Source organism: Ochotona princeps, chromosome 8 (assembly GCF_030435755.1).
Source record: "Ochotona princeps isolate mOchPri1 chromosome 8, mOchPri1.hap1, whole genome shotgun sequence".
NCBI lineage: Eukaryota > Metazoa > Chordata > Mammalia > Lagomorpha > Ochotonidae > Ochotona > Ochotona princeps.
The window spans coordinates 10190459-10217759 of NC_080839.1; the positions used below are offsets into that span (position 1 = coordinate 10190459).

General features: G+C 37.8%; 1 protein-coding gene and 1 pseudogene across 9 annotated transcripts in view; both read left to right on the forward strand.

Moving 5' to 3' along the window:
• Nucleotides 1-27301, forward strand: part of TSGA10 (testis specific 10) — a 130010-nt gene that overhangs the window by 26972 nt on the left and 75737 nt on the right. For 5 of the 9 annotated variants that reach the window (XR_009245926.1, XR_001168404.3, XM_058667535.1 and 2 more), the window contains exons 4-9: nucleotides 5759-5824; nucleotides 6819-6986; nucleotides 7349-7507; nucleotides 12748-12918; nucleotides 13006-13083; nucleotides 14508-14659. Coding sequence is in view for 7 of the 9 variants with exons in the window: in XM_012929526.2 (XP_012784980.2) it covers nucleotides 5759-5824; nucleotides 6819-6986; nucleotides 7349-7507; nucleotides 12748-12918; nucleotides 13006-13083; nucleotides 14508-14659 (794 nt within the window). In the remaining 2 variants the exon portion in view is untranslated. Of the gene's footprint in view, nucleotides 1-3372; nucleotides 3532-5758; nucleotides 5825-6818; nucleotides 6987-7348; nucleotides 7508-12747; nucleotides 12919-13005; nucleotides 13084-14507; nucleotides 14660-27301 lie in introns of all 9 variants that reach the window. The other 4 variants (XM_058667539.1, XM_058667536.1, XM_058667538.1 and 1 more) reach the window with 2 other exon arrangements.
• On the forward strand, nucleotides 25318-26036 carry LOC118760243 (actin-related protein 2/3 complex subunit 5-like; annotated as a pseudogene).

Sequence of the window (27301 nt, forward strand, 5' to 3'; positions counted from 1 at the left end):
ACCTTCTTGAAGAAAATGATGCTGCTGAATGATCTATGAGTCAGTGTAGAATCTGAGAAACAAAACTTTTGAAGAAATGAGAATAAAAGCTAAAACATCAAAGTCCATGAGATTTAGTTTCTGCTGCTCTTTGTTGTTGAGTTCTATCTCCTATAGGCAACAGATAGATGGGTTTTATTTTTTGATCCAGTCCCATTGATCTATGATGTTTGATTGATGAGTTTCAGCCATTTATATTCAGGGTTAACATGGATAGTTGGTAGTTTTGTCTTGTCATTTAGCCTTGGATTTTTCATTGTTTTAGTTTTCTACTGTCATTTTACTTGGATGTTTGCCACATTTGCTTTTGGTTTTGGTGGGTGCTATTCCTTTTCTCTGTCAAGAGAACACCTTTATCATTTATAGGGCAGGTCTGGACGAGGCCTATTCTTTGAGCTTTTCTTTACTGTGGAAGAATTTTCTTTCATTTTCAAAGACAAAGGAAACCTTTGCTGTGTACATTATTCTGAGCCAACAATTTTTTCTTATAGAATGTGGTCGCTCCAGAGTTTCCTCTGACAGGTCAGCTGTGAGTCTGATTGCCATTCCTCTTTGTGTCAACTGATTGTTTTCATGCACACGTTTAAAGATGTTTTCCTTATGTTTGACTAAAGAAAGCTTGAATATCATGTGTTGTGATGAAGATTGCTTTTGGTGAACTCTGTTGGGAGTTCTGTGCCCCTCCTTATTTTGTTTCCCAATTTTTGCTCCAAATTAGGGAAGTTTCCCTTTATTATTTCATTGAATGCATCTTTAAACCCAGTTTCTCTTTCTGTGCCTCCTGGAACTCCCATAACTCTTTGTTTGGCCTTCTGATAGTATCTCTTAACTGTTGAATAGGATTTTTAGCTTGATCCAGCTCCACTTCCAGCTTTTTGATTGTTTCACTGTTGTCACAAGAAATGTCTTCCAATTCTGAGATTCTTTCTTGTGCCTCATTCGTTCTGTTGTTGAGGCTTTCCATTGAATTTTTAATTTGCTCCATTGTGTCCCTCATTTTTAATAATACAGCTTGATTATTGTTGCCATGATTATGTGTGTTGCTGTTTCCTGTGTGACATAGTCCTTAAATTCTTGCATGTGCTTCTTGTTGTTGGTAAGAATATTTATAACAAATTTTTAAAGGTTTTTATCCTCCATTTCCTTGATGTATTCCTCAGTTAACTCTGAGGTTGGCCAAAGTTTTGCTCCTTTGCAGGGGAGTCCTCAGTAATATTCATTTTGCCTATGTCTCTTCTTTTGCTCTTGATGATAGAACTTCTGATTAGCAGATTCCTCTCTTTAGGGAAGAGCTGTTCAGTTCATTCATTCTATCTAATAAATTTAATTACTTGATTTAATGGATTTAATTGATCGAGTATGGTGTCTGGTTCTTCATTTGTAGTCACTTGTGCCACTCCTTCCAGTAAGTTTCAGGCCGGGACTCTTGTGTTAAGCTTCCACCACGGACTCTGTAGCCCTAGTCCCTGCCTCACCACTCTCTACCTCCTGTGATCCCATGCTGTGGCTGTCTTTGACATTAATTTATGATTTAGAAGGTTGGAGCTCATTTCTTCTATTTGTTCGTATAATATAGCCTTGTTTATGCTGAATTCTTTCTAACATACACCGCTTGGGATTCCTTTGATTTGTTTGATCTAAGTATGACTTGTTTTTGTGACTGAGATTTCTTCTGTATCGCTCCCCATTTTCCACCACTGCCACCATCAGCCTCTTATTAGTCACCATTCTATGTTCACATTGAAGTTTTGTGGTGTTTTTCTGCTTATTTTGCTCCCGTAAAGGAGGGAGAATGTGTGTGTGGTGTTTCTGTGTCCCATATATTTTCCTTAATGTGATATCCTCCAGTTTCTTCCATTTTGCTGCAAATTATAGGATTTCAATCTTTTTTTCAATGTCTGAAAAGTATTTCATTGTATATTTATATTGCATTTTCTTTATTCATCTGTTTCAAATTATTATAAAGAGAGATTTTTATAGACATTGTGGTTGTCTTTTTGATATGATTTTTTTTGTCTTTTGGGTATATGCCCAGCAGTGGGATTGCTGAATAATATGGCATTTCTGTTTGTAGGTTTTTTTTTAATTTGTAAAGATTGATTTATTTTACTTAAAAGTCAAAATTACACACAGAATGGGGTGAAAAACAGAGAGAAAGATCTTCTAGCCACTAGTTCACTCCCCCAAAACTGCTATGGCCAGAGGTTGGCCAGTTCGGAGCTTGTGAACTAAGAGCTTTTTCTGGGTCTCCTATGTGGGTACAAGGGCCATAAGCTGACCTGGGCCATCCTCCACTGCTTTCCCAGGGTATTAGCAGGGAGCTGGATCAAAAGTGGAGCAGCCAGAACAAAAATCCCTTATGGGATGCTGGCACCACAAGCAAAACATTAGCTTGCTGTACCACCATGCCAGTTCCTTATTTCTAATTGTTTTAAAATCTGTTCTGTTTTCTGTTGTGGATGTCCTAACAGATTCCCAACAGTGCAAGTTCCTCTCTGTCTACATCCTCCACAGAATTTATTACTTTGCCTTTGGTAGTTGCCATTTTAAAAGGGGTGAGGTGTCAGTGCTGTGTAGTTTGATTTGCACTTTATTGATGCCTTGTGATACTGAGCATTTTTTTTCATGTTTATTGGCCAGTTGAATTTCTTCTTTTGAGAACCAACTAGTCAATTCTTTTGCCAATTTCTTAACTGGCTCGCTTATTTTTTCTTGGTGAGTTTTTTTTGACTTTCTGATATTTTGTAAATATTAGCTCTTTTTCAGCCAAGCAACTGGTACTTGTAAATATTTTCTTCTGTTCTGTTGCTGCCCCTCAGGAAGTATTAGCAGGATGCCGGATTGGAAGTAGAAGTGCTGGGATTTGAACTGACAATATGGGATGTGGGCAGTCCAAGCAGTGGTCCAACCCAAGCAGTGGGTTCCACAATACCCACCTCATCTGTTACTTCTTAAACATCCGTTAACATATTTAATGATTTTTATTTGAAAGGCAGGGTTACAAAGGAGAGACAGAGGGATCTTCCATCTGCTGGTTTACTTCTTAAATGGCTATAACGATCAAAGTGAGCCAGTCTGAAGCCAGGAGCCAGGAGCTTGGTCTGGGTCGACTACCTGGTGTTTGGGCCTTCATCCACTGCTTTCCCAGGCACATTGGCAGAGAGCTGGATTAGAAGTAGAATAGGAATTTTAACTGGTTCTCATATTGGATACTGGCACTGTGGCATAATGAACCAAGACTTCTGTGGCAGGAGCAGGTGCTTGACCTAGCAGTTAAGATACGTTTTAGGATGCCTGCATGCTATAATCAGAGTACCTGTGTTTGATTTCTAGTTCTGGCTCCTGGCTTCAGCTAATGCGGACCCTGGGCAGCAAGGATAAGGACTTAGTGGCAGATCTGCTGCCCAAAAGCAAGACCTGGATCAAGGTCTCAGATCTTAACTTCAGTCCTAGCTGGGCTGTTATAGGAATTTGGGAAGTGAACTAGTGGATGTATGCTGTTCTTTCTGATTCTGTGTCTTAGAAAAATACATCAAAATACTAAGTTTGTGATATATGATAAAATATTTAATGCAATAAATGATCAGGCTAATAAAGTTATTGCTTGTTACAGTAAGTTGAAATATAAGAGCCTACATGATGAACTGTAAAACATTTGTGCTTTCATACAATAACCCCACTTATTAGACTACCTAAAGGATGAATAAATCTAAATCACTAAAAAAAGTCAAATAATGGAAACTTTAAATGCATGAGGCTTTCTACTTTAGGTAGAAGATTTTCTCCAGCAGTATTGCCTGAAGTGTGCTTGAGTTTATTTTTAACTTGTGAATTATTTATCTTTCTTCAATGGTTGTTACTAAAAATTTGAAGAAAAAAATTTGAAGAATCTTTCAAAGCAGCTTAGATATGATATAAATTTTGTTGGTAATTATTTTGTATTCTTACTTTCTCTAAGAATACTTATCCTTTATTCACTGTTTAATAACAAGTTGAGTTTAGCTTTTGTCTTAATTGTAAAAATTACCATATTAGAGAGAGTTTTCTTAATCTTATTTTCCTTTTTAAATTAAAGATGACTGCACTTGTTCCCAGACTAAGGGAAGCAGAAGTAGCTGAATTTCAATGAGCTCATCAGTTGTAAAGATTTATTGAGGTCTGTCTTCTAAAGAGAGAATTAGTGCTATGTCAGGATGAAGTACTATGTCTTTGCTATTGAAAGGGTGGATGTCAGGAATGGAAAACTGAAAATAACAAAAATTGAAAATGGGAATTCTGCCTGGCTTAGAAAAAAATACTTGTAAGAAATAGATGTCCAAATAGAATGTGGAATGTTGGGTGTATTCAAGAATTAGGGCAATTTGAAGAGGTGGGCAGCAGCCATATTAGAATGGAAATTGCATTATAGATGCAGGGAAGTACGTGACAACCTAAATAAGATGGGACAAAAGGGGACCAAGTCCTTTGGTGGATACAAAGAAATCACCAGCCACAGAAAGATGTGTGACCACTGTGTGTTCATGAAACAGTTGTCACACAGATGGAAAAGTGGGCCAGTTTTGAATTTGTTTTTCAGAGTAAAATTAGCGTTATGCTTATTATTATAAAAACAATACATTCGTTATAGAAATTCCAGGCCATATAGAAAATTACAACGAAAAAAATAACATCTATTGTAATCACACCTTGATACCTAGGCATAATCTAGCTTCTGTTTATTTGCTGTTTTGTCTGTATCTAGGTTGTGTATGTGCACTTTTTTTTGAGACTATATCATACTGGATATTTGTTTTATAGTGTGAATCTTTATTCTTAATTTAATATGGGGATATTCATGCGTTATTCAGAATAGACTCATGACTTTTTAGAGTCTACATAGTTAAAACATTGAATATTATCTGTTCAGAATTAACCCCTTAATACTTGATGAATTTAAATGCCATTATGGAGAATTCTTAGAATAGAACCTTGGCCTAAAAAAATAAATGGGGAACAGTAATACCTGGAAATTCAGATCTAAGCTGGCAGACAATCTCAGGACATATTTTATTTTAAAATAATGAGTATATTATTGATGAATTTGAAAGATATTATTAATATGCCAATTTGTAGCAGAGAGCCAAATGCTTTGAATTATGTTCATTTGTTTAGGAATTTATAGTGTAGTCATAAACTAAATATAGGACTGCAAGTAGATACACTTTCAGATGGGATGTTCAATATCCCAAAACTGATTTGAAGCATGTTTTCTAGGTTGGATTGAAAAAAAGCTATTTAGGAATTCAGAGGAGAAAGCAGTATATTCTGAATGGGGTAATTCGGGAAAACTTTTATTTCAGTCACTGATTTATTACTTCTTCCATTATTATCTTTGGAATTATAATATTAAATTCAATTAAAAGCCCATCTATTAAGTGTATTAAATTTAATAAAAAATTAGTGCTAATATATTGTTCCAGTTTGTGGGCAGTGTTTGGTAAAATATAATCAGTTTTTCATGCAAAATATCCGGCAATTTCAAGGAACACTCTGTTTCATTGTAGGTTCTTTTACTACTAAAAGCAGGTAAACAAAATGGGAAGGTTATTTGCTTCTTCAGAACATTCACTACCTTCATGTTTTTAAGTGCTTTTTTTTTTTAATATATGCTGTCTTTCCAGTTAAATCAGTTTAAGCGTCTTTAATATAAGTAACATATACTGCTTTGCTTGATTTTTAGATTGAACTCAGTTGCCAGCAAAATAACATAATAGTATTGGAAGATACTGTAAAAAAACTTAGATCTGTAAGTACATTTTCCAAAAATAAGTGTTGAAGAATCGTTTTAATATGGCTAGTAAGCTACAAAAACTGTTTGTGGGTTTTGATTCTCAACTTTGTTGAATAATCACGATGTTTGATTTTGTAAACTCACTACTCACCGGTAGGGGTGCAGGATTGTCCCTGTCTGTCACACCGATGCTTTCCATGCTCTGTTTAATCACTGCTTCCTGTTCTAAAGGGAAGAACAGCTTTGATTTTATTAATGCCTTTGACTGATTCTTGATTTAAAATAATGACTGAAAAAGTTAAATCTCAAAAAAAAATGTATTTGCCTACTCATTAACTTTTATTGCCCTTTAGTAATGTTTTGAAGCTATTGATTTTTTAACTTAATTCCAAGCAATATACTTTATTTATCCAGCAATTGAAATGAAACTGTTCAAACGTTTCAATTTTATCACCTAAAATACTTAAAGCACTTTCTGAAAGAAACTGTAAATTTCTCCCAGATTGATGAAACAGTGCTGTTCAAGAAATGTTTCTAGATATATTAAATATTCATGGGAATGCACTAGAAAATGCAAATAAGTGTGGAATACCCAACATTCCTTTCATGTATTCACTCATTGAAATATTATGGGAAAAACCTAGACATTTGAATAGATGCTTTATGAGTAGCACACAAATTTTCCTAACACAAATAACTCCATTGCAAGAATCTGTGATGGACTGGCAAGTTTATTGACTTCTGAACTTTATCATTTTTTTCTTCAAAACTGTTGAGTGAATTCAGAAATGCTTTCTGTTAATTAAAATACAGTACAGCCAGCAATGCTGAAAAGGGAAAAGCATCTAAATAAATGCTTTTGAAAAGCTATTGATGAGGAACTTTTAAAATTTTCTAATTTTAAAATACAAAAAGTAATATTTTTAAGGATCCTCTTTTTAAAATTTTTGGTTTAGAAAAGATTACTCTAGGTTGAAATAATAACCTCATTTTTTTCCTCTTTGGGAAGATAATTTTAGAGACTGAAAAAGCACAAAATAAATCTCCTTCCAGACTTGATTCCTTTGTCAAAGCTTTAGAAGCAGACAGAGATTACTATAAAAGTGAAGCTCAAAATTTGAGAAAGATGATCAGAAGTAGGTCTAAAAGTCCAAGGCGCCCATCACCATCTTCCCGGGTAAGTTTTGGAAACTTCTGCCTTTTAGTGTGTTGTTCAAACACTTCTGTTATTCTTTGGTTTATCTAATCTGGCATTAATTGATTTTAATTTGAGTCTGGGGGCAGAGGTCTTCCTGATGGCTGTGGTAGACCACCTTTAGTTTGTTCCCTGAGTGTATGTAATGGCTCGGCGGTAAATCAGACAAGTGCAGAGCAATTTAGGATGAAGCTTTTTAAAAGAGAAAGAATTTTGTATCTTAATCACTTAATTTTGTTATGTGGTGATGTATGGTAGGTAGAGATGTGTACTGCCATCTAGAGCACCTTTTTATTAGTACCCTATGTCAAAGAAACATTTCAAATGCCTTATAATGATTTCAGGGTGCAAACTGTGATGTGGAACTTTTGAAGTCAACAACAAGGGATCGTGAAGAACTTAAATGCATGCTGGAAAAATATGAGCGTCATTTGGCAGAAATTCAGGGTAACGTCAAAGTTCTTACATCTGAAAGAGACAAGACCTTCCTTCTCTATGAACAAGTAAGCTTATCTGTTTATTCAAAATATTCATTTAGTTTTATTTGAAAGGCAGAGTTACAGAGAGAGAAGGTGAGACAGCTGGAGCTGGGCCTATCTGAAGCCAAGAGCTTAGAGCTTGTTCCAGGTCTCTCATGTGGACACAGGAACCCAAGGACTCGGGTCATCTTTTGGCGCTTTCCCAGGCACATTAGCAGGGAGCTGGATAGGAAGTGGAGCAGCCAGGACCTCAACTGGCACCCATATGGGATGTGGGCCCACAGGTGGAGGCTTAACCTACTATGGCAGTGGACCCCCAAGTAAGTTTGCTTGTAAATGAACAACTTGTGTAAGTAGTAATAGTTCTAGAGGTACGAAATTCTTATTTAAGTTCCATTAGAGTATTTAAACATGCCAATCAGATTAATCTACCTAACATTTGGGAATTGCTTGTGTCTTAAAGATATTCTCGATGACATATAATATCTTTACAACATAGTGGATGAGTGGGAACACACATGTATTCCCATAACTCCCAAAAGATCAAACTCTTTCATTAAAATAGTCTCGTTTTTATTATAAGGAATGGAAATAATGTTGAATGATAGGGCATGGTGAGTTCAAGGTGAAATAATAAAGGTTTGAGTGTTAAAAAAAAATCCCAAACACACCAAGGCGCACATTGTGGTACAGTGGTTTAAACTCTTGCCTGTGACACTGACATCCCATAGGAGCAAGTGTTTGAGTCCCAGCTGCCTTTTTGAAGTCCTAACTTCTCCACCTTGAATCCAGTTCCCTACTGTGTGCCGGGGAAAGCAGCAGAAAATGGCTCAAGTTCTTGTGTTCCTGTCGTCCACATGGCAACCTGGCTTCAGCCTAGCTCAGACCCAACTATTGCGACTGTTTGAGAGTGAACCAGTGGATCTTTCTCTGTTTCTTGTATCTCCCTGTCTCTGTAATGATACGTTTAAAGTAAACAGATCTTTATAAAAATGCTAATATCACTTTGAAAACTATCTTAATTTGCTTTATTTTAGTAAGTAAAGTCAATTTATAGTTTATATCTACTTTAAGAATGATACAAAATGACATGGCTATTGTCCACCAAATAGCTGCTTTAACCAACAGTTACTAAATTAGATAAATAACCAAAATAATTTATTTTAAAACATTTTAAAAAATCATAGCTATTATGTTTCTATCCTAGGGATAGAAAAAAATGAAATGCAAACCCTTTCTATGCATTAACAGCTTACTTAGAGAGGTGAAGTATATTGTATTTATTTTTTGCTACTGTATTTAGAAGATTAAGGCATTAGAAGAAGTGAGTAGTTTTAATTATGATGGCTAAGGTTCAGCGAAATCATGCTTCAATGCTTTAAACTGCTAAAGACTAAAATTAAAATAGGCATGAGACAGCTGAATAGCAATCTAAGTCATTTTAAGGTGTATAGAATACGGTTGAATGTAAACCAAAATTGAAATGTCTATGAAGAAGTCGCAGGTTGTGGTTGAGAACCTGCATTTTCCTATTAACATATTGGTTAATCAATACCATGTCAATTAATGCCATAATGTTGTAAATGGTTGGAAATATTATGTTGGGACTTTTAATTGATTGGAATGATACTCTGCCGGCTCTACCTTCAGACCAGAGACGGTCTCACCAAGAAACCATTGAACTTACCAGGACAATAAGATGCTGGACTTTACGCTTGGTAAATACCTCCAATGAAAGAATGTCAACTGAATTTGAACTATGGAAATGCAACAAGGTGGAGCAATCCACCGTGGTGGGAGGGTTTTGGGAGGGGCGGGGGGGAATCCCAGTGCATAAAAAAATGTATCACATAATGCAATGTAATTAGTTTAAAAAAAAAAAGGAAATGCAATAAAAATATATGTTAAAAAAATAATTACGGGGCTCGGCAGCGTGGCCTAGCGGCTAAAAGTCCTCGCCTTGAAAGCCCCGGGATCCCATATGGGCGCCGGTTCTAATCCCGGCAGCTCCACTTCCCATCCAGCTCCCTGCTTGTGGCCTGGGAAAGCAGTCGAGGACGGCCCAAAGCCTTGGGACCCTGCACCCACGTGGGAGACCTGGAAGAAGTTCCTGGTCCCGGCATCGGATCGGCGCGCATCGGCCCGTTGCAGCTCACTTGGGGAGTGAAACATTGGATGGAAGATCTTCCTCTCTGTCTCTCCTCCTCTCTGTATATCCGGCTTTCCAATAATAATAAAATCTTTTTTAAAAAAATAATAATTATGATGGCTATGGAAATTTTTGCCTTAAGATGTGGGTTTTGAGCCCTGAGAATGAATGAGGATTCTGTTGTTCTTAAAGGGGCAAGGAGGCAAAGAATAAGGGCAGGGAAATCTGAATAAATAGTTGGGTTTAAGAAGGTAGGTGTTATTGTAGAGTAGGGAAGCAGGGATTGAAAAGTTCATGGGACTGCGCATGAGTCTGAAAACTTTTTTTAAAAATTTATTTATTGGGTCTGGCGCAATGACTCAGTGGCTAAATGCTTGCCTTGCACATGCTGGATCCATATGTGTGCCAGTTTGTGTCCTGGCTGCTCTACTTCCAGTCCGGCTCCCTGCTTGTGGCCTGGGAAAAATGGGAGACCCAGAAGAGCTCTTGGTTTCTGGCTTCTGGCTTTGGATTGGCGCAGCTCTGGCTGTTGTGGTCACTTGGGGAGTAACTCATTGGACAGATCTTCCTCTCTGTCTCTCTTTCTCTCTATCTATATCTGACTTTGCAATAAAAACAAATAAATCTGTTTTTAAAAAGCCGCAATAAACAAATAGGTCTCCATCAGCTCAGAATCTCTGTATAGCCAAGGAAACCATCAGCAAAATGAAGATGGAAACAACAGAATGGAAGAAAATCTTTGCACACTACACAACAAATAAGGGTCTGATATCCAAAATATATAAAGAGCTCCAGAGACTTAACAACAAAAACAAACAGTCTTTTAAACAATGGGCAAAGGATATGAGCAGACATTTTTCAAAAGAACAAATTCAAATGGCTGACAGACACATGCAAAAATTCTCAGGCTCTCTTACTATTAGGGACATGCCAATAACAACCACACTGAGGCTCCACTTAACTCCAGTGAGAAGGGCCGACATTCATCAATCAACTGACAGCTGCTGGCGAGGAATAAGAGTGCTTTGATCTACTGTTGGTGGGTGTGTGTGCTAGTGCAGCTGCTGTGGAAGTCAGTACGGAGAGTTCCCAGACAACTGAGAATCGATCTACTATACAACCCAACTATCTCACTCTTATGAATATATCCAAAAGAAATGAAATCTGCATAGTAGAAAGTTAAATGCAATCCTGTATTTATTTCTTTATTTTAATTAATTAATTAATTAAACTGGAAAGGAAGATTTACAAAGAGAAGGCGAGACAGAGAGAAAAAGATCCTCCATCTGTTGATTCACTCCCCAAGTGGCTGCAACGGCCGGAGCTGAGCTGATCCGAAGCCAGGAACCAGTAGTTTCCTCTGGATCTGCCACATGGTGCAGGGTTCCAAGGCTTTGGGCCGTCCTCTACTGCCTTTTCAGGCCACAAGCAGGGAGCTAGATGGGAAGTGGAGCATCTGGGATGTGAGCTGGCACCCATAAGGGATCCCGGCGCATGTGAGGTGAGAAATTTAGCCACTAGGCTACTGCGCTGGGATCTGCAGCCTTGTGTTTATAGCAGCACAGTGCACAATAGCAAAGACATTCATCAGCACATGAATGGATGAAGAAACTATAGTACATCTACCCTATGGAATACTACAAAGCCATGCAATGAATGAAATCCTACCATTTGCAATAAAATGGTCCCAAATGGAGACCATTGTGCTTAGTGAAACAAGGCAGTCCCAAAAGAACCAATATTATATGTTCTCTTTTATATTAGGCAACCTTCCATATAGATAATATAGATAATCTAGTACATGCATATATTCTCATGGACAAGCTGTCTATTGTAAGCTAGCATACTAGGAAGTAAAATGCATTGCATTACACATCTCTAATCCAGAATAAAAGTAGGACTCCCAGTGAAGCATTTAAATATACCTTTACAGTATGATACTAGACTTTTTACCTTTGCCTGTGCCTGCCATGCCGTGATATACTTAAATAGAAAGCTAAGCTTGTGATAGTTACTAAGGGTCTGTGCTACTGTGATAATATGGGGGAAATGGTGGGAGAGGAAAGAGAGAGGGAGAGGGAGGAATCCCTCATCTACAAAACTGTAACACGGGGACTGACATGGGGCAGAGCAGGTTAATCCTCTGTCCTCTTGAGCCAGCATTCCATATGGGCCCTGGTTCGTGTCCTGACTGCTCCAGTGCTGATCCAACTTTCAGTTTATGGCCTGGAAAAACAGCCGAGGATGGCCCAAGTCCTTGGGACCCTGCACTCTTGCGGGAGACCTGAAAGGAGCTCCTGACTCAGCTCTGGACATTGTGGCCATTTGGGGAGTGAATCAGCAGGTGCAAAACTTTCTCTCTCTCTCTGTAAAATCTGCCTTGCAAATAAAAATAAATGATTCTTAATAAAATCTGTATCTTGGGGAAAAAAAGATTTAAAAAAAAAAAAAAAGAAAAGAAGGTAGACTAGCCAGGACCCAAACTGGCACCCATTTAGGATGCTGGCCCTGCAGGCGGCAGCCTTATCTGAGTCAGTGCTGGTTCCCTGTCTCTTTGCCTGGGAAAAAATACAGAAAGAAAGGCTGAGATGGAGGAGGATAAGGAGACTTAAGCAGAAAGGTAATATATGAAATCTGCAGATTTGATACCTGGGAATGACTGAACACATGTGCAGGGAGTGAGTTATCACCTCTGCGGGTGAGCGGGCCTTCCTAACCAAGTGAAAATAGCCAGGACTGGTAAATGACATTGCTATCTTTATAGACAAGTATTGAAACACTATGATAATGTTAATTATATCAATATTCTCGCTCAATTGTATTGTATTCAAGTTTATATTTCAAAATGTATTAATGTAATAAATTTCTTAGTAAACATTTTCTGGTATAGTGATTTCAAATTAAATTTATTTCAAAATTTTGGCCAAGATATTATAAAATGTATTTTATTTAAATATTTTTATTTTATTTATATACATTTTAAAGCAAAAATTATACCATTATCCTGCTGCATATGTATTTATATAAGCTTGCATTTTAACAGACTAAACTTAAAGTAGCTCTGTGTGTTTTAAAGCTTGTTAAATCAAATTCTGTTTATGTACATAAATATTAGGCACAGGAAGAAATTGCCCGACTTCGACGAGAAATGATGAAAAGCTGTAAGTCTCCTAAATCAACAACAGCACATGCTATTCTCCGGCGAGTAGAGACGGAAAGGGATGTAGCCTTCACAGATTTACGAAGAATGACCACAGAACGAGACAGTCTGAGGGAAAGGCTAAAGGTTGGAAAGTCTTTTATGTATATGAATATATGTGAAACAGATGCACTGCCATTGAAAGGTTCTTGTTTTGGTTTTGTTTTGTGACAGATTGCCCAAGAGACAGCATTCAATGAGAAGGCTCACCTGGAACAAAGGATAGAGGAGCTGGAGTGCACAGTTCACAATGTAAAAAAGCTGCTTTGGCCATAGCTATGTTTTCCAAGTTACAGTATCTCTGTTTCTTAGTACATAATTGTTTAATTGAAGACATGATATCACATTTGTGTTTATCTTATACCAAGAAAAATTATTTAGCTCTGTGGTTCTTACCAATTATTTGATTATCTTGGATTTTTAGATGTATAAAAATTCTTGAACAAGTTTATGAAGGGGCACTACGAAGAAGCTATTTCAGTTTTTTACATACAGATAAATGCCTCCTGGCTTAATTTTTATGAACTTTTTTGAACAATCCTTGTAGAATATCTTCTTCACAAAACAACATTGATTTTTTTTATTAGAATTTTTATGTGTTCCCCTCTTTCATTTCTTACTGTATCAAGACAAGAATACCTAGATCACTTTTACTTTCAGAGAATTGTGACATACTGAACTACAACAATTTTATAGACTTTTAAGTTGTACAGTCAGCTCTTTCTATTCCTGGTATTTGTTTACTGTAGATTTTTTTTTTAATTTTCATGGTACAATTCTATAGGCTCAGGGATTTCCCATATTTCCCCCTTTCCTATTTTTTCATGTTAAGAAAAAAAAGTGCTTGAGAGCCACAGGCCCTTTATTTTCCTGAAGTAGTCCTGGAGTATGGGCGGTGGGGAATGGGATATAAATTGTCCTTTCTTCACTTGTTTCTTTCTGAAAAATGTGCATGGACTTGTCTTTAAATGTGTTAGGTTGCACATTACATTCTTTTCAGAAAAGTCTTAACAGCTGCATTTTAAGAGAGTTTAGCAACTTTTGCATCTCCTTGTTTCATTTAAAATAGTTTGACAAGATAGAAAAGTAGTAGTAAGGAATAGAAATAGGTAGAGAAAATCAGGATGAAATAAAAATGCAGCACTTTAACTGAATTCAAATATGAAATTTAACCTTTTTATTAACCAAATATTGTAGATGTTATGAACACATATTTGAAAAGTTAAAGCTAACCAGAATTAAGAGAATTTAACTTTTTAAACCAAATTTAACGATGTATTTATAAATTCATCTGCAGCATTTTCTCATAATGAGATGAAAATACTAGAAATTATTTATTTTCACACTTCCATTTTATATGTGTAGTTTATTAATATTGGACACCAATTAAATCCTTTTGTAAATAGGATTTGTATGCTGTAGTCAAGTTGAACAAGATTGAACAATATAGACTGATACACTGTGATGTACTTTGTAGAAAAACTATAGAAGTGGCTTGTTCTTGTTTCAGTTGTGTATTGCCTTGTCCACCAAGCCTCTCATTTAGTACAGGATGATGTCATCATGTAGATCTTACTGTGAACCAGGTTGTACATTGGGGATGTGCAAGCTTCTCTTCAGGAAGATTTCTAAGGCATTTTGCTGATGGCAGTAACCGTGTCATTCTACTTATATAGCTTGATGATGAGCGTATGGAGCAAATGTCAAATATGACTTTGATGAAGGAAACCATAACTACTGTGGAAAAAGAAATGAAATCACTAGCAAGAAAGGCAATGGATACTGAAAGTGAACTTGGCAGACAAAAAGCAGAGAATAACTCTTTGAGGTAAACTAAATGATGTCTAGCAACTAACAGTTCATCATATAACTGATAGCTCTGTTTTCTGTTGTATATTTTATAACAAGAATTATTATTGTTGACTTTAATTTCTGATAAGTTTATTTTGAAGTTGTAAAACCCTCAGGACGCATTGAACAGTTTCTCTAAGAAGTCACAGTCTGGCAGTGCCACACTTTAACTAAAATCACACATACAGTCATTTTAACCTTACATTTGCAAAAGCTTTACTGCTGAACTGGAATAAAAGCCTCTGGTATTTGACATTGGTATTTGGTTCTTTAATTTACTTTTATAACTTTAAATTCTGTTTTGGGGTATGAACAAAGTCAAAAAGCACATGCTTAACAGTAGCTGAGAACAAGGACACTTCAGCATGTAATGAAAAGTCTTAGAGAAAAAGGACATGTGATGGAACTTCTGTTAGTTGAATACCAAGTAGCGTACTTGGCCCTTTATACAAACTTGATATAGTAGTGGAAGAAATAGCAGCAGCTTACAAACAATATGGGTAGGGAAATAAGTTTTTGAAGACCTCTACGTTCTTAACTTTAGTCTAGAATTGTTAATATGAGAAATATAAGTTCTAGAGACTGGCATGTTTGAATCTCAATGCATTGGTGAATAATTATGAGAGTTTATAGCTTGATAAATATGTTACCAAGTTTACAGGTAATACTTGGTCTACATATAAATTTCCAGTCTCTCTTTGGTCTTCCCATAATATATAGATTAGAATCAGTTCTCAGGACAACCGGTCACCAAAACTCATTCTTTTTACTTATTTTAATACCTCCTGCTTATAAGAATATTGTAAATCTGGAAAGAATGAAATAAAACAGGATGACAAAGAACTGCATTTTGTTTTTTTTAATAGCTGAGTAGTATTCCATGGAGTAGATGAACCATAGCTTTCTTATCCAATCCTCTGTTGATGGGCATTTTGGCTGCTTCCATGTTTTTGCAATTACTGATTGTGCTGCTATGAACATAGGAGTGCATGTTGGTTTCTCATAAAACAAGTGTTCTGGATATATTCCTAGGAGTGCTATTGCTGGGTCATACGGTATGTTGAATTTGAGTTGTTTGAATGTTCTCCATACTGATTTCCATAGAGGCTGTACCAGCCTGCAGCCCCACCAGCAGTGGAGTAGGGTTCCCTTTTCCCCGCAACCTCGCCAACAAGTGTTGTTGGTGCTTTTATTCATGTGGGCCAGTCTTACTGGCGTTAGGTGGTACCTCATTGATGTTTTAATTTGGATTTCCCTTATTGCCAGGGAACTTGAGCATTTTTTCATATGTTTATTTGCCATTTGGGTTTGTTCCTTTGTGAAGTGTTTGCCCATTTCCCGTGCCCATTTCTTGAGTGGCTTGTTTGTTTTGACATTTTGGTTGTTTTGTAGCTCTTTGTATATTCTGGAGATCAGCCCTCTATCACCTAAGTCGTGTGCGAAGATCTTCTCCCATTCTGTGGGTTGCCTTTTTACTTTGTTGATTGTTTCTCTAGCTGTACAGAAGCTTCTTAGTTTGATGAGGTCCCACTTGTTTATTTTGGTCTTGATTTCTACTGCATTTGGAGTCTTTTTTAGGAAGTGAGGGCCTACCCCTAAGTGTTCCAGTGTGTTTCCAACATTTTCTTCCAAAAGTTTGAAGGTTTCTGGATGTAGATTTAAATCTTTTATCCATTTGGATTTGATCTTAGTATATGGTGAGAGATGTGGGTCTATCTTTTTGTTTCTGCAGGCTATTAACCAGTTGTCCCAACAGCATTTATTGAACAGACCTTCCCATTTGCCTGGGTTGTCGTTTGTCTTTTTGTCAAAGATTACTTGGCTGTATCTGTGTGGGTTCCCATCTGGTGTTTCTATTCTGCTCCATTGATCTTCTTCTCTATTTTTTTGCCAGTACCAGGCTGTTTTTATAACCACTGCCCTATAGTATGTCCAGAGGTCTGGGACTGTGATTCCCCCTGCTAACTTCCTGTTCTTGAGAATGGTTCTAGCTATTCGTGGTTTTTTGTGTTTCCAGATGAACCTTTGAATCATTGTTTCCAGATCTGTGAAGAATGTTTTGGGCAATTTGATTGGGATTGCGTTGAATGTATATATTCTTTGTGGCCAAATGGGCCAAACTGGAAACCATAATGCTAAGGGAAATGAGCCAATCCCAAAAGGTTAAATACCACATGTTTGCCTTAATTTGATATGATGTTATGTATAACAAGTTATGTTATAAATGTTATATGTTGTGTATAAACCAAAATTGAAATGTCAATGAGGTGGTCACAGAAGGTGGATAAGAAATCGCATTTACTTTTACCATATTGGTTACTCATTACTATGTCAATTAATTCCATAATGATGTAAATTTTTGCTGATGGTATGTTGGAGCTTTTAATTGATCGGGATGATACTCTGCTGGCTCTGTCTTCAGACCAGAGAGGGTATACCTAAGAAGCCGTTGAACTTGACTAGACAATAAGATGCTGGACTCTATGTTTGGTATACGCTTGCAATGGGGGAATCTCAACTGAACTTGAACTGTGGTTATGCAACAAGGTGGAGGAATCCACCATGGTGGGAGGGTTTGGGGAGGGGTGGGGAGAATCCCAGTACCTATGAAACTGTGTCACATAATACAATGTAATTAATGAATTTAAAATAAAATTAAAAAAAAAAACAGGATGACAACAACAAAGAAAATCTAGCAAATAGAGAACTGTAGGAAGAGAATTTAAATTACTCTTGATCCTATAATCTGAGGAAAAATGTTATTAATACAGATCTGGTTTTAATCAGAAATGTATGTGTCTTTGTATGTTATATAAGCTTCCTGTTCAATTGAGACCAACCTTACATAGTTTTATACTTGGTCAATTTCATATAATTATTTACTGTAAATATTTCTTCATGTCATCACAGTTTCTTTGTATTCATTTTAGTAGTCTTTAAAAGTTTTTAACAGATGCATAGTGATTAAAGGTTCCTGGTATAATTTGCCTTGTAATTTGTTTTATTCCTGCAGTAAACTAGGCATATTTAATATTTTCAGTTAGTAAGATTTGACTGAAGTATGCAACTATAAAACCATCAGCTAGCTCAGTGACCGGTATTGTCTACTTTCAAAAGTGTCCTTATGCTCCTCTATTCTCTCCCTATCCTATCTCGCAATGCCTGGAACTGCCAGATAGGGATTAATTTTTCTTCCATCAGAGATTTGTTTGGATTTTTAAATGTTAAGTAAATGAAACCAAATGATGTATGTTCTTTTGCTGTTTTTTTGGGTTCTCCCAGAATAATTACACTTAGACTTACTCATGTTGTTATGATTATATTTCATTGTTTTGATTACTGATTAGTATTCTATTATTTGCACATATTCATGGACTTTTGGGTTGTTTCTCATAACAAATAAATCTGCTAAGAACATTCATATGTAAATCTTTATGTGTAAATATACTTTTGTTTCTCTTAGATTAATTCCTGGGAGTACAGTGACTCAGTAATATGGCGGATAAATCTATTTCACTTTTGCAGAAACAAAACCATTAAACCTCTTTCAAAAGTGTCTGTACACTATTATCTTAAATTTGCAGTAGCAGTGTATGAAATGTTAAGTAGTTTTAATTGCCAATGCTTATTAGATAATGCTTTTTAAAATTTTTGCCATTTCCTTTATTTTGTATTTTTATTGTTATTGTTATTTTCCATGACGTGGTTTTGTAGGTGTAGGGATTTCCCCCCTCCACCTTCCTATCCTGTCTCCCCATTCTCCACCAACCCACTGTTTTCCCCCATATTATTACAATAGGATAGCTATTCTCATAAGCATATATTTTAGTTCTAAGTTGCCTTTCCCTAATGACTGGTAATTTTGAACAACTGTTCATTTTCTAATTTGCCATCCATATATCCCCTTTAGTTACGTGTTTCTCAGTGTTTTGTATGATTTTATTGAGTTGCTAATTTGTGGAAGTTCTTTTTATATTTTGTAGATAAGGCTTTTGTCAGATTTATGTTTTGCAGTTATTTTCTCCCAATCTATGACTTGCTGTTTTGTCTTCTTAACAATTTCTTTTTACAAGAAAATTCAAATATTTATGTAATTATTTGAAAGACAGAGAAAGCAATCCTGCCTTTAGTAGCAAGGACTGGGTCTTGTTGAAGCCAGTAGCTGGGGATTCAACCCAGTGGGTTTCCCAACTGCTTGAACTGTCACGTACTACATCCCAGGGTGTACACCGGCAGGAAGCTGAAATTAGAAGTGGAATTAGGTATAGAACCCAGGCATTCCAATGTGGAATGCAGGTATGTTAACTACTAGGCTTAACACCTAACCCTTCATGAACTTTTTGAAGATTCCTTGTGAATAATTCATTTGTTGGCAGGCATTCAGGTTGTTTCCCTGTTTGGCTGCTGTGAATAAAACTGCAATTAAATGGGGGTTTGATATGGTAAATTTGTTGATTGACTGATATTTATACCCTGAAGTAAGTTGGATAGACAACATAGTAGTTTTATTTTTAATTTTTTGAGGAGCCTGCATATTGTTTTCTATAGCAGCTATAAGGATTTATATTCCTACTAGCAGTGCTATACCGGTTTCCTTGTTTCCATGTCCTCATCAACGTTTCTTGTGTAGTGTCCTTTCAATAAAAGGACAAATATGAGGACCTTTCCCTGGTAGTTAGTATTGCACATATTATATATATATATATATATATATATATATATATATATATATATATATACACACACACACACATATATATATATATATATATATATATGCCATGAGAATATCTTCATAGAAAAAAAATGTGTGTTTAGGCCCTTTGCACATTTCTTAACTACTGGGATATTTGGGGTATGTGTGTGTGTGTGTGTGTTTGCTATCAACTTGTATAATTTTTCATATAACTTGGATATTAATTTCTTATCAGATATTCAATTTGAAAATATTTTTCCCAATTCATGGATTGCCTTTTCTTTTTATTATTTCCCTGGTTTTGCAAAAACTTTTTTTTAAAGGTTTATTTATTTTATTACAAAGTCAGATATACAGAGAGGAGAGACAGAGAGGAAGATCTTCCATCCAGTGTTTCACTCCCCAAGTGAGCCACAACGGGCCAGTGCGTGCCGATCCGATGCTGGGAACCAGGAGCCTCTTCCAGGTCTCCCACACGGGTGCAGGGTCCCAATGCATTGGGCCGTCCTCGACTGCTTTCCCAGGCCACAAGCAGGGAGCTGGATGGGAAGTGGAGCTGCTGGGATTAGAACCGGTGCCCATATGGGATCCCGGCACGTTCAAGGCGAGGACTTTAGCCACTAGGCCACGCTGCCGGGCCCTCCAAAAACTTTTTATGTAGTGCCAATTTCCTTTTTAAAGATGTTTGATTTTATTTATTTGAAAGCCATAGTGAGAGTGACAGTGAGAATTGATAGTTGGGAGGGGAATGAGAAACAGTGTGTGGGAGAGAGGGAAAGAGAATGAAAGAGAATGAACTCTTACATTTGCTGGTTTGCTCCCCAACAGGAAGGGCTGCACCAGGCTAAAATCAGGAGGCTGGGACTCCATCCAGCTCTCCCACGTGGGTGGCAGAGTGCCTGAACACGTGAGCTGTCACTTGTTGTCCCAGGTTGCTTATTAGCAGGAAGCTGGATTGGAGATACAGGGGAAATTTTGTAGTCAGACATTCTTGTTAAGGATGCTTGCATACCAAGCAGTGGTCTAACCATTGCATGACTGCACCCACTCCTGTTCTTGCTGTTGTTGCCAGGGTTTTTCATGTCATATCTCAAAAAATTACTGTCCCAAAGCCTTTGTAACTGTATCATAAAATAAATTAATTAATATAAAAATAATAAAAGTAAAAAAAAGTCATTACCAAGACCAGTGTCATAGAACTTTCCCACTTTTTTTTCCTTTTTTTTGGAAAGAGAGGAAGAGAGACAGAGAGGAAGATTTTCTGTCCACTGATTCTCTCCCCAAGTGGCCACAACAACTGGAGTTGAGCCAAGCTGAAGCCAGGAGCCGAGAGCTTCTTCTGGGTCTCCCACTTGGGTCCCAAGATTTTGGGTCATCCTTTACTGCTTTCCCAGGCCACAAGCAGGGAGGCTGGTTGGGAAGTGGATCAGCTAAGAGACAAACTTGTGTGCATGTGGGATCCCAGTGGATGCAAGGGGAGGATTTAGCCACTAGGCTATTGTGCCAGACCCCTTCTTTTAGGAATTTAACAGTTTCAAGGCTTGTGTTTAATTTTATATTCATTTTGAGTTGACTTTTTGTATGATGTAAGTTAAAGATCCAGTTTCTTTCTTTCTTTCTTTTTTTAATACGATGTTTAGCTTTCTCAGCAGCATTTATGGGAAACTGCCCTTCCTTTATACTGCAAAATTGATGTCTGTCAAAGAATAGTTGACTGTATAAATTTTAGTTTATTTTGTACTTGTTCCATTCCAAGTGTTTCTTTGTGTTTTTTTAACCCCAGTGCCAGGCAGTTTTGATTATTATTTGTAATAATTTGAAATCATGAAATGTTCAGAAATGCTTTAGGTTCATAGATTCTTCTGTAATTTCATGAATTTTAGAATTTCTGTGGAAATTACAGTTGTGGTTTTGATAGGGAATGCATTGAATTTGTACATTGCTTTGGATAATTTTGACATAACCCTTATTGATTATTCTGATCCATAAACATAGGAGATATTTCTTTCGTTCTTAGAAAAGATAAAGTTTCTTTATTCCATGTTTTATAGTTTTCAAAATGTAGATCTTTCACCTATAAGGTCATATCATATTCAGAGACTGTTATTTTTTCCTTTGTTATTTAATTTTATTTTTTTGTGTGTGTTTCTTGCACAATTTTTCTGGCTAAGACTACCAGTATTAAATGGATCAGAAGTAGCAAAGTGGGTATCTTTGTCTTGTTTTTCACCATTGACAGTTTTATCTACGAGCTTATGGTATATGATATTTATTTCTGCTCTTATCTTTGTTATTTCTCTTCATGTACTAACTTTGAGCTTAGTTTGAGGTATATCTGTAGGGTTTTTTTTAATGTTTAAAGGTAGTTGTTGACAGTGGATATTTCTGTCTTGCAACTGCTTTTCTTGAATCCCATAAATTTGACATGTTTCTATTTTTGTTTGTTTCAAGCTATTCTTAAATTTTCCTTTTGGCTCCTCCTTTGGCTCTCGGTTGTTCCAGAGCGAGATGTTTGATTTTCACATATTCGTGAGTTTTCCAGTTTTCCACCTGATAGTTATTTCTAGTTGTACACTGTCGTGGTCAGAAAACATCACATGATTGCAGTCTTTTAAAACCAACTGAGATCTGATTTGCGATTTAACCTGTGATCGGTCCTTGTGGATTGCTCTGGTGTCCTTGAGAAAAATGTGTATTCTGATGCTGCTGTGGATGAAATGCTCTGAATGTGGTTTTTAGGTCCATAAATCTTTAAAATTCATTTTCTGCCTGAATAATCTGTTTATTGTTGAAAGTGGGGCTTGAAGTCTCCTATGTATATATTGTTTCTGTCTCTTCCTTCATATCTAGTAATATTTGCTTGATGTAGTTAGGTGCTTTGTTGTTGGGTGCATGCTTAGTTACACTAATTGTATCCTGTTGATAAACTGACTCCTTTATTATTAAATAATGCCTTTTGTCTTATTTTACTTGTTTTTACGTAAGACCCATTTTGATACACATATAGCTTTCCCATGTTCTCTTTGGTTTTAATTTGGATCTAATTTTTTTCTATCCCTTCACTTTTCAGTCTCTATATGTTTTACAGGTAAAGTGAGTCTGGTGTAGGCAACAAATAATATATCTAGGCTGTGTGTTTATTGTTGTAGTTGTAGTTTTATCCATTTAGCCACTTTCTTTTAATTGGAAGATCTATATAATTTATCATTATCATTAAACATTATTTTCTGTTAGTTTGGAGCACCTTAGTTGCTTTTTTTCTCTCTTGTTGTCTTACTTTGTGTAATTGATGTTCTAATAGGCTATGATGTCATTTTTTTGTACATGTATTATAAGTTTTACTTTATCATGATGCTTCTAGCTTCTTACAATTATGAGTCTATTTTAACTGATAATTCAGAGCTCATTAAATAACTCTGTGCTTTTAATCTTCCCCCATCTTTTCTGTTTTGATGTCATAATTTACTTCTTTTTATTTTGTATATCCATTATCATTATAATAGGCACAGTGATACATTCTACCATGCATTATGTAGTTTTCTGTATTAACTCATATAAAAGTTAAAAGTAATTTATACATCCTAATCACAGTATTAAGAGTATTCTGAATTTCACTACTCAAGGGATATTCAAAAGGTCATGGAAAAAAACTGTATGGAGTTCATAACTGTTGTTTTGCACCAAGATAGATATGTTCTAATGTGTTACAGTGTGTCTAAACGGGATCAAGTTTGAGGCACTGAGGGACTAGGAAGACTTCAGGTTGAGAGGAGCATCTTATCAGACAACAGAAATTCTAAAATTGAAGCAAAAACGAATATCATATTTGTGGTAAAATTTGAGAGGAAAAATAATAGAATCACTGATTGGATTTATTTGTTAATTTTTTTTTAGTTTTCCATTATACTGTTTTAGTAGATATAGAGCTCCCCACCCTAGCCCTCCCTTTCCTGTCCCCCTTTCTTCTCCCTTGCATATGCCGCTGTATTTTACAGTAGTATAGTCTTATAGCTGCAGCCACAGTTCTAGTCATTCTGTCATGACATTGCAGGTGTATGGTAGAGAATCTAGTGTCTTGTCAGGGTATGTTAACAGTTTCATTGTTCAGGAGTAGATATGTGTACTGCAGCACCTCTTTGTTTCCCAATACTCTAGTGTTCTTTTTTTTTTTTTTTAAGATTTATTCATTTTATTACAGCCTGATATACACAGAAGAGGAGAGACAGAGAGGAAGATCTTCCATCCGATGATTCACTCCCCAAGTGAGCCGCAACGGGCTGATGCGCGCCGATCCGAAGCTGGGAACCTGGAACTTCTTCCAGGTCTCCCACGCGGGTGCAGGGTCCCAATGCATTGGGCCGTACTCGACTGCTTTTCCAGGCCATAAGCAGGGAGCTGGATGGGAAGTGGAGCTGCCAGGATTAGAACCAGCGTCCATATGGGATCCCAGGGCTTTCAAGGCGAGGACTTTTAGCCGCTAGGCCACGCCGCTGGGCCCACTCTAGTGTTCTTATAGTGTTTCCTTATGAGGATATATGTATATAGTTGTTGCAGTAAGATCATTTATTTGAGATATTTTAATTTTTTGTAAGCACCTGTTATAAATGTCATTCTCAATACTGTCTTTGCTGCATCTCATGGGTTTTGATATTTTTATTTTCATTTCTTCAAAAAAGTTTTTTTTCTCATTAACTTCTTCAGTGATACATAGATCATACAGTAGCATATTTCTCTTTAAGAAGATTTTGGACTTTGTTTTCCATTTCTTCAGTGATATGTTGGCCATTCAGTAGCATATTAACTTTATGTTGTTGTAAATATTCTATTTTTCTTCTTGTTTTGTTTATGGCTTTTCTCTGTTACACAATAGAGATTATCCAGATGTGAAGATACAATGCAGTATGCATCTCTACTCCCAAATAAAGACAGACTTTCAATGAAACTGCTAAATATATCTTGACAATAGGATATTGGACTCTCTGCCATTGTCCATGCCTACAATTATGGACTTAAGACTGCTTATGAAGGATGATACTATTGTAATAATATAGGGGAAATCAATCTGTGGGGAAATCCCAGAGCTTATGGAACTGCACCATAAAATAATAAAATAAATTAATTAATTAGTTATATAAAAAGAGAGAGCTTCCGTCCTCTGGTATACATTCCAAGGGGGTTGCAAAAGCCAGGGCTGAACCATGTTGAATACAGGAGCCCAGAGCTTCATCTGGATTCCCCACTTTGGTAGCAGGAACCCAAACACTTGGGCCATATTTCATTGCTTCTCCAGGAGTACTAGCAGGGAACGTGATTAGAAGTAGAATAACTGGGACAGAACCTGGGGTCAGTGTTATAGACAGAGGACAGCTGAGCCACAACACTAGAGCCTACAGCACAGATTTTTATAATAGTATGTTTGGCAATAAAATATTAGGTTTGTTTCTCAAGTTTGTAGGCAATCTCATGCTTTAAAACCATTTTGCCCATAGCATGTGCAGATATTTTATTGTACTTTTAAAATAAATCCAGTTGTATGAGGGTGAAAAGGGAGAGGAGGGGGATAGAGTTGTGACATAGTAGGTTTCCAGCCTTGTCCAGTGCTGGGGATTACCTTGGGGAGTGAATCAGCAGGTTGGAGATCTCTCTCTTTTGCTCGCTCTCTCATTCTGACTTTCAGATAAATAAATGTTTAAATAAATTTAGTTAATTGTCCCCCCCCCCTTTTTTAAAAAGCTTTGCTGGATATGTTATTCTGAAGTGACAATGCTTTGTTTGTTTTAGGATCTAGAATATGTCACTCCCTTCTCTTTTGGCCCGAAGTGTCTCTTCTGAGAAGTCATCAGTTAGTCTGATTGATGTTCTCCTATAAGTTATCTCATCCTTCTTGCGTACCTGTTTTATAATCTTTTCTTTGTTCAACTGAAGTAAGCTTGATGATGATGTATCGAGGTGAGGATCAAGGTCCTGAATCATTTCTTGGAAAAATTGTAATGGGAGGGAAGACATGGATTTAATGGTAGTATAAAGACAAATCACCTTCAAAGCAATGGCTACTAAGAGGTGGGACTGGTCCAATCAAAACAAAGGCATACTGATCAGCCACAGCTCAGGGGGGACTGTTACTTTGCTGTTGACTTTCTGAAGGGTCGAAGAATGACATACTTACTATTTTTGGGAAAGTGTTAAAGTTATCCTGGGGCAGTGGGGCGCTCGGAAGCCACAGAGATAGCAAAGAATAAGGTGTAGTGGGCGCGCTTCCACAAGGTGGACATGGATGAGTACGACGAGAACAAGTTCGTGGGCGAGGAGGACTGCAGCGAAGGCCAGATGGGGCCCAACGAGGGCAAAGTGGACCAGAGCCTGTGGCAAAGGAACATGACAGCCGCACTGCAGGCTGTGCTCAAGAGCCCCCCACCATCAACACCAAGAGTCAGGCCGTGACGGACCCGGCAGGCAGCAGCATGGACCTTCTGATGAAGTACATTTACCACGGCTTCGAGAGCCCCTCGACAACAACAGCACGGTCCTGCTGCAGTGGCACAAGAAGGCCCAGGCAGCAGGCCGAGTGGGGTCCATCATTCGTGTCCTGACCGCGAGGAAGACCCTGTGGGTGCGCAGGAACTGGCTGCCTGCAGGGAGTGGGAGCTGCAAAGACTAACCAACCAGATACCATCTCTGACCCACTTGTAGCGTCCCTCCTTCGCTTAGCTTGCTTCTTTTACATATCTGTCAGGATTGTATATCGGGGTTCCTCTTTGAGAATCGGGGTGATGCGGCCAGAGCGGTGTTTCCCGTGCAATCGCATCATCTCAGCACATTGAGTGATGTGTGTTTGTATGTGAAACCACCTGCCTGCAGTGTCATGCCACCTTCAACACACCATCAGCTGGGCTTTGTTGTAACAAATACAGATAGATCTGGTCGGAATTGGAGGCCAGTTTCCTAATTCACTGCTAGTCAGGAAGTGATCTTCATTACAAAGCGCGCGCGCGCGCAAGAGAGAGAGAGAGAGAGAGAGAGAGCGCGCGCGCAAGAGAGAGAGCAAGCGAGCACCCTGGCAGCTCTAACATTGCAAAACTGGGCTCTGCTTCCCTTATTTTTTTTTAAGATTTATTTATTTTTATTGCAGTGTCAGATATACAGAGAGGAGAAGAGACAGAGAGGAAGACCTTCTGTTCGATGGTATACTCCCCAAGCGGCCGCAACAGCAGGAGCTGAGCCAATCCGAAGGCAGGAGTTTCTTCCAGGTCTCCTACGCAGGTGCAGGGTCCCAAGGCTTTGGGCCCTCTTTGACTGCTTTCCCAGGTCACAAGCAGGGAGCTGAATGGGAAGCGGGGTGCTGGGATTAGAACCGGCGCCCATATGAGATCCCGGTGCATTAAAGGCGAGGACTTTAGCCACTACGCCAACGTGCTGGGCCCTCTGCTTCCCTTATTTAAGCACAATGTGGTTCAGGGAGCGCTTGCCACTGCCACTGGGAACTGGGGTTGTGTGCATCCGTATACCGCTGCCTTTGCCAGCCACCTCTGAGTCGCGACTGGTCTGTGGGCTCCAGACTGCAGCGCAGGGGCCTGCTCAGGGAGCACCTGCCCACACAATGTCAGTATGTTTGACAAGAATATCCAGTGCTCAGCAGTGGGGCCGTGGGCCTCCCCTGAGTGGGACGGTTCTGGGACCCCTGCCAGTGCACACAGAGCCGCTTGGCACTCAGTCTCCTGGGTTCTTTGGGGAGCTGAGCTCAAAAAGGCTGGATTGCGATCCAAGCAGGTGCATGTCCTGCAGGTATGTAGGGCCATTGCAGGTGCAGGTATGTAAGGCTGTTGCTCTGGAGTGGGGCATGGGGAATCTGCTGCAGCAGTGGCTCCAGTGTCCACGGTGCTGACACTCTGGCCCCTGGAAAACAGTCACACATGGAATAACAGC